This window comes from Notamacropus eugenii, chromosome 1, assembly GCF_028372415.1.
Source record: "Notamacropus eugenii isolate mMacEug1 chromosome 1, mMacEug1.pri_v2, whole genome shotgun sequence".
Classification (NCBI taxonomy): Eukaryota; Metazoa; Chordata; class Mammalia; order Diprotodontia; family Macropodidae; genus Notamacropus; species Notamacropus eugenii.
This window is the reverse complement of record NC_092872.1, coordinates 593,007,061-593,014,991: the sequence shown is the minus strand read 5'-3', so window position 1 is coordinate 593,014,991 and position 7,931 is coordinate 593,007,061. Positions and strand designations below refer to the sequence as shown.

The window sequence follows — 7,931 nt, the reverse complement described above, 5'->3', positions numbered from 1 at the left end:
AGGGTTGGAACAAACCCGAGCCGCCTGAACCGGTCAGACAGGTAAGGAGGCTTGTTGACACCGTTATGTTTGCAGGGCGCATGCTCACTCCCAAGTTTCCTGGTGCATTTTCTATTCCACCTTATGAAACTTTTTTTTTTCTCCGTGTGGTCTCACCCACGATTTAAGAAATAAGCGAGGAGCTGGCGGAGAGATCGAGGCCGGGGTGGGGGCCCAGACAGGACACCAGAGGGCTCGGGGCCCGGGGGGGGGGGGGGAGTGCAGGGGAAAGGCGAGGCGAGGCGAGGCGGGAAGGTGGGGTGGGGAGCCCCGGAATCCCCAAGCAGGAGAAGCAGCCGCCTCTTGCGGAGTTCTGAGAGCGAGGAGGAGAAGAGGGGGAGAAAGGGGCAGCTACCCGCGTGGAAAAGTTCAGGGACGTGAGCTCGCCACTCCGAGGGGGGAGCTGGAACCAGGTGAAGGTAAAGGTTGCTCGAAGGGCTCTCCACTATCCTTCCAAATCCCACCATGCCCAAAGTCTTCCTGGTGAAGAGAAGAAACCCCGTAGCTGCGATCCGCAGTTGGGATGAGCTTCCAGACGAGGAAAGAGCCGACACCTACATCCCAGGTGAGCGGGGAAACGGAACGGAGCTGGGATCTCACCGCGTGGGCCCCTAGTCCCCAAATAGGAAGGAAGCGGGGGCGCTGATGGGCCGGGGCATGGCTTCCCATCCCCGCTGAGGGGCTTGGGGGGTGGAAGGACTGGAAAGACCAAGGAGGGGTAGAAGAGGGGGGGCGGGGACATTGGACAAAGTGTCCCCAGTGGGCGCTATTACCGAGGCACGACGGGACCCCCTGCTGTAGATGGGGGGGAAGCCTATACGGAATGAAGTGGGGTGGGTTCTACGAGAGATATCTATTTCCCTGATTTGATTTCCACTTCCCGGGCGCTCCTGCCCAGAGACCTTCCCCTCACTCATTTCCGCTAGAAGCGGGAGATGCAATTCAGCTCGCCCGCTGCCTCTCCTAGTAGGCTTGCTCCCAGACCCTGGCGCACGGTGCCCACCCGTGTGCCCACGCGACACTGCCCTGCCAAGGTTCGGTGGCGACCCCCAGAGCCGCCCACGGGAGCTGCTGTTGGGATAAAATAGGGAGTGGGAGGGCCGCGCTCCCGCTCCCCCCACCCCCTTCTCGTCTCCTGCGGACAAAGCGAGAGAACCCACTTTGTCGTCTCCCCGGGGCTCCCAGCTTCCCCACCCAAACGCCTTTCCCACTTGGGAATACTTGGCACCGTTCCCAGGTCCCGGGCCGGGGCCGAGGCGGCGGCTGCTGCTACCGAGGCACCGCCCGGAGGTCAAACAGCTTGCTTAGTCCAACCCCCTCGGTTCCCCCCCTGCCCCAGGCTCCCAGGACGGACCCCCTCGGGGACTGACTCGCCCCTCTTCGGTGTTGTGCTTTCCCCTCCCCCCTAGTGAGCCTGGATTGCATGCTCCGCTACAGCACGGAGGACTACCGCAGCGAGAGCAGCAGCAGCAGCAGCGAGAGCAGCGGCGGCGGGGACCCCGGGGGCGCCGACCTCTGCTGCCTGGAGAGTAGCAGTGGCGGCTCCGGGCAGGAGCCGGAGCCCAGGGACCATCTCGCTTCCCAGCCGGGAGCCCCGGAGCCCAGGACCCACGAGGAGCCAGTGCTGCACCTGGCAGGAAAGCGCCCCACCGCCAGGTCTAAAATCAAGGTAGGCGATAGACTGTGCCCCCACCCCGCCCCCGCCCCCGCCGCGCCGCCACCACCACCACGCCCTGGCGTCTCCCCCTCTCCTGCTCCTCGCCCCTCCCCGCCCCCAAGCCCGCTCCGCTCCGCGCCGCGCCCGGGAACCTGTGCACGCAACCGTCGCCGGGTCGGTGCACCTGACTCTGGGCCCGGGCCAGCTGCGCTTTCCTGCAGGCAGGGTGGCAGCCGCAGCCGCTGCCCCCGGGACTGGGGCACCGTCACGATCCCAGATGGATCGCTTTCTCATCACCAGTGGATGTGTGCACAAAGGGGAGCGTAGCCACGTACGCTCGAGTAGTAGGTGTTTTTATTACACCTTTTGTAGCTTTTTGCTTGTTACAAAATGGCCCTCGCGCGTCATTGGTGGAGGCGTCGGGTGCAATTTTTGTTGCAGTTCAGTAACTGTTGTTTGTAGCGGAGCTAGACCCCACGCGATCTGCACATCTAAAGTTGCCGGGAATCCATATTGAAAATGTTTGGGTTTTTTGTACAGACCACCGAAGGGGTGGCTTTGTAATCCGAAGTAGTTTGCATTTCCATTGATCTCTGTTGTTTCTGGGTGTTTAGTAGAGTCGGAGGTGGAGGGAATTCCCACCCTTCCGCCGAGGGCAGACTGACATTCTCCTTTAAAGGGAATGGAAGGACAAAGGGGCCTACCAAAGGTCGAGGAAATCAGTTAATTGGAAAATGGGATAGTAGCTTTCCTACAGAACTTTTTCAGTGCTCCGTTCTCCAGCCTTGATCGAGCCTCCGGCTTTATGTGGTTCCATGTGAATTGGTGAGGCCGAGTTATTTTCAGAAGGGAAACACTTATTTCCGAGGAAACTGACTAGTCTTTAATTCTGTGTGCTTTCTGTTGGGAGGGGTTGGATGTTGGGAGGGGTTGCTGGGGGCTATTTGGGACTAAGTCTTTTCACCATTTGTTAGGACTGTGAGAGGTGGAGGTGGGCAAGTAGCACCAAACATTGGGTCGATAAGAGAAGTTTCTGTAATAATCTTCTTTGCGGGAGGTGGCTTGTCTTGAATCACTATGTATATCTTTGATTACATTAATTTGGTCTTATTCAGTGATTATTAAATCCTTTACTTGAGCTGGAAGAGAGGAAGGAATTTACTTATTCCCCATACTTCCAATTTCCCTCCACACTATTCCCACTTGATGAAAGTGAAAGGCGTCGAGGGAGGTGTGGGAATACCCGAGAGCAACCCAATCACTTTATCCATAAACTTGTCAGAATTACTAGATCTTTTTCTAATTGGGGCAATTAACCGTCGTGCTCACCCTCCTCCCCACAGCTTTGTGTTAAAGGGAGAATAAATTGCTGGGGAACAAGGTTAGGGATTAAAGCTTTCATCCTGATTTGGCTTTAGTGCAAATTTAGCTTTAGTGGCACCTTGTGCTCTTATAGAATAATTTCCATTTTTCTCAAGTCCGTAATGAACAGAATAGGAATTCTCTCCCTCTCTCTTTGCATTTCTAGTTTTTCAACTTAATTGTATCTCGTCTCATCTGATTTCCTAGCCCCCACTGGACAAAAAAAAAAAAATTTCTTTCTTTTCTGTTATGCAGCCACAGTACTAGGTAGTTCAAAATGTGAGGAATATCTCAGAATGGCCTGTGGGATTGTGGTATATGTAGGATTAACATTAACCCATGTGACTGGTGAATTTCCAGAAATTTAGAATTCCTTTCAGTGTCAATTGTTAACTCTAAAACAAAGGGAGTAATCACTTGAAGCTTGTCTGGGGAATACTGCCTAACGGGAAGAATTATGTGTCTAGTTTGAGTATTCTTGGTCAGCCAGCTAGTATGATAAAAAGACTCTGGAAAGTAGAAGCAATTTTCACCCAACATTTTATGAAGTGCCAATAGTTATGCACACTAACATTATGTAGTTTGCAGGGGGAAGATAGGAAGTTTAATTTGTACATTCAGTGAAGAAAAGCATGTAGAGTTTCAACAGGTGAAATCGGGAAAAGATTTCCAGGCATGGTGAACAGCAAAGATTTGGGGGACGGAGAGTGTGTCTTGAGAATGGTGAGTAGTTCGGTTTGGTTAAAGCATATAAGTGGAGGGGAGCAGGATGGTGTACTGCCAGAAAAGTAGGGAGGTACCAGGTTGAAGAGGACCTTTAATGCCAGGGAAGGGAGTTGGAACTTTATTTGGTAGGTCATAGAGCAACAGAAAGGTAATGAGTAAAGATGATTGATTTGACCAGGTTATAAGAAAGATAAACCTAGCCAGGATTGTTTGGAAGCTATTCTAGTACAAGCAGATGGTAGAGAATACGCCTCTACTGAGGTGGTGGCAGAGGGAAAAGAGAGGAGACAAATTTGAGAAATATCATGGAGCATTTGGTAACTAATTGGATAGGAAAAGTGAGAGAGAGAAAAAAAGAATTAGTTTCAATATGGCAGACTCTGAGAATGATGTCAGAAATAATGAGGTCAGAAGGAGGAGCTGGATTGGGGGAAAGATAATAAGCTTGATTTGAGATGGCTTGGGTCTGAGTTGCCAGCAGTAGGCTGTCCATGTAAGGGGATCTTCTCTAGGCACTTGGAGAGTGATCTGGGTTGGAAATTTAGGATTTGGAAATCATCTAGCTTCAGGCTTCAAGAAAGAAGTAGCATATATATGGGGGAAAGTTTTTATTTATTTAAATATATTAACTACATATAGTTTAAATAATATACATAACTGCATTATATACATTAAATATATGTATATTTAAATAATATGTTTAAAATATATGCATATATCTTTAATCCAGGAAAATAACTATCCCAAGAGTGTCAGGCCTCCTAACTTTTTTTCAACAAAATTGTTGCCAACAAGCAGAAGGGCTCCTTTGTTGTGGTCCCCACTACCCCGCTAAAAAAAAAAGCCATTGCTACTGAAGCCATCTGATTGGTTCTGACTTCCCAAGCATATGCACTGGGATATTAAAATCATCTCTGAGTCCGTGTTACATGGGCAATTGACGCTCCAAGTCCAAGATAAACCACTGACCTTAATACAGAATTCTTCAAAGGGAATAATTTTTTTTTTCAGTGCAGTTTCCTTGCTCTACTTTTCCTTTAGTAACTAAAGAGGAAAATATCAGAAACCTGTTTGGCCAAGTCTTTAAAAAATTCCTTTTCAGGTGTTTGTACTTGGAGTGCTAATTTATGGTGGGAGAGGGCATTATATTAATAGCAGGAGGGGAGTTCATTTCTTTGGTTAGTGGATGACCTAGGTCTGTGAGTGCTCTGCTTACCTTTTCACGTATGAAGGATTCTTTCTGTCTGTCAGAAAATGTTGTACAAGTGAAAATGATACTTTTATTATGTTTTGAGTGAGAAAAATACATGATACCAAAAAGCTACCATGCATCCCAGAAAGTTTGAAGTGAATTTGCATTTTATTAGTCACAATATTTACATGCGTTTGAAAATAGTATATGTGGGAGGCATTATTTATTCACTGCTTATTTATCGCACTGAGTCCAGTTGCATATTTTGTTTGCCTTAGTTGAGTAGAATAGATAGATCCGGCCTCTCTGTCTGGCTGACCTGGGTTCTAGGCGGCTGCCAACCTTACACTGGCTTTACAATCCTTGGCATGTAATTTAATCTTTTAGTCCCTGAGCCCCTTTTAAGTCTCTAAATTATAGAGGTATTGCTAATTTTCATCAGAACCCAAAGAAAACTCTAGAAGGATTGATGAGAATACGATTCACTGATTCCTAGCAACAACTTCTTTCTCTCCCCATCCCTTTCTCTCCTCATCCCACCCCCACACCCCCAAGTCATATTTGGTTTAGAATTATGGTATTTTTTGAGCTAGATGGAATCTTACAGAGTTCATTCAATTCTATGTGACCAGTACTAGAACAACAACAGCAACAAAAAAGTTTCTGCTCTCTAAGAGCTTACGTAATACTACACAGAACCTTCCTTAAAACAACAACAAAAAATCAAACCCTCCCTGGAGCCTACCATCCCTGCTGGATGTCCCTTGCTCATTGAAAATTCTTGAAAAAGTTTTCTTCACTCATCTTTTCCTCTCATTCTTGTGTTCTATAATGTGGCTTCTAAATTTATCACTCAACTGAAATTACTCTCCATAGTTACCAGTGATTTCTTAATTGCTAGAGCCAGTGACCTCTTCTAGGCCTCATCTTCTTGACCTCTCTGCAGCATATGAAGTTACTGATTATCCCTCCCAATATTATTCTCCTCTGAGTTTTTGTGACGCTTCAGCTTCTACTATTCCCACCATTTGTTCTGAGTCTCCATTGTTGCTTCATTGTCTGTGCCAACTCCTTTAACTCTGGATGTACCCCAAGGCTGTCCTTGGATCACCTCATCAAATCTCATGTGTCGACTACCCTCTCTGAATGGGTGGCTCCTAGATCTACATATCTGTCCCTGGTATTCCCTTCTGAGCTCCAATCCTTTGTGTTACTAAATACGTTTTAGGCTATATGTCCTGTTGGCAACTCAGCTCATATTCAGAACAACTTTCTTGCAAAACCTTTCATGCTTACAGCTCTCTGAAGCATTGCTGTCCTTCCCTTTTCACAACCCAGTAATATTCTTGACTCCTCACTCCCCTTCAGCCAGGCAGAGCAGCAGATGCAGAGTGGAGAGGAGACATCCAAGGGGATGTTCCAACTGTAGATCACAACCTACCGGTCCATGCCGATCCATCCTATGTGGCACTTGTCCTTGTCATCCCATAAACTTTGGGGTCTGTCCAATGTGTTGGCGGTCATCCCCATTTTCTCTTGATACTTTGAAGATATCAGTGGAACATATAGGCAAAGAGTTAACATTCACTTTTATCTCATGACCAAGGGCTTAGCATAGTGCCTGGCACATAGTTGGTGCTTGTTGATTGTATTAAAAAAAATACAAGATATATGTGTGTGTTAATGTATGTATATATGTTATATACATATATATATTACGCATGTATATACATATATAAATGCTTATTGACTTTATTTGATGGTTAGTCTTTTTTCATCCTTTATTCCCATACTTCCTTGGAGTTCATTAGTTATGTGTTGTAGACTGCTAATATCCATTCAGTGTACCTTCCTTCAATTTTGATTCTGCAGAGACTGTCCTTAAGAAAGAAATCTATCCTGTAAATCCCAAGATACCTTTTGAGGTTTCAGTGATCAAAATTTACATTTCTCTGATTGGCCAACAGTAGTGTCAGGCCAAGCCCCACTTGGTCATTATTTGGGCCCTGACTGGCTCAGAATGAATGTAAACTGAAGTTGTTTTTGTTGTGGCCAGAAACCCTGAGGGTCTTCTCCTCCCAGAGTAATTTTTTTTTTTTTACTAGATAAAAAAGACCATTTTCTTCTCATATCTTATCTAGTCTTACTGAACGGACCTGTGAAAGACCTTGACTTAAAAAGGCCAAGGTCTCCCACTGCATCAGGGCCATCTCCAGCCATCCTAATCTATATCTTGTCACTGGACACAGATGGTTCCGGAGGAACAAGTAAGTCTGGGGACTTTGCACAGCCTCCCTCCCTAAAATTCAATTCACTTGCCCAGCATGGCGTCACTTCCTTGGTCGTCTTCCAGAAGGAAGGAGAAGCAACAGAACACTGCCACTCTCCTTCACCCAATGTATCCAGTCCTTTCCTAGGTCTTATTTATATCCCCACATCTCTTTTATCTGTCTCCTTCTCTCCACTTACTCAGGACCATCAACCTAGCCTAGGCCCTTGCCACCTCCAGCATGCTACAAATAGCCTCTGAATGAATGGTTCTCCCAACCTTTCCCTACTCTAAGTCATTCTCCTAATTTTTTTTCAGTGTATTTAATTTTGAACTTCAACCCAAGTCAGCAGGCATTTATTAAGGACCAGGCACTATGCTAAGTGTTGGAGATTCAAACAAAAGGTATAAAACAGTCCCCTGTCTTCAAGAAGCTCACAGTCTAATACCAGAGACAACATGCAAACAAGATTTTGGTTCGATAAATTAGAGATAATCTTACAAAGGAAGGCTTCTTGCAAAAGGTGGGACTTGAAGAAAACCAGACAAGTAGGGAGTCAAAGATGAAGGGGAAAGAGTTCTAGGCATAGGAGTTATCGCTGGACAAGAGAGAATTGTGTTCAGGAATGCCAAGGAGGCCAGTGTGACTGGATCTCAGTAATAAAAGGAGAAAGAAAACTTATCAG

At 46.8% G+C, this 7,931-nt stretch overlaps 1 protein-coding gene across 2 annotated transcripts in view; it reads left to right on the top strand.

Moving 5' to 3' along the window:
* The first annotated feature begins 281 nt into the window (after positions 1-281).
* Positions 282-7,931, top strand: part of OVOL2 (ovo like zinc finger 2) — a 46,559-nt gene continuing 38,909 nt past the window's right edge. The window contains exons 1-2 of one of the 2 annotated variants that reach the window (XM_072634530.1): positions 282-604; positions 1,449-1,708. In XM_072634530.1, coding sequence (XP_072490631.1) covers positions 505-604; positions 1,449-1,708 — 360 coding nt within the window. In that variant the 5' untranslated portion in view covers positions 282-504. Of the gene's footprint in view, positions 605-1,448; positions 1,709-1,831; positions 2,041-7,931 lie in introns of those variants that run through there. The other variant, XM_072634531.1, reaches the window with a different exon arrangement.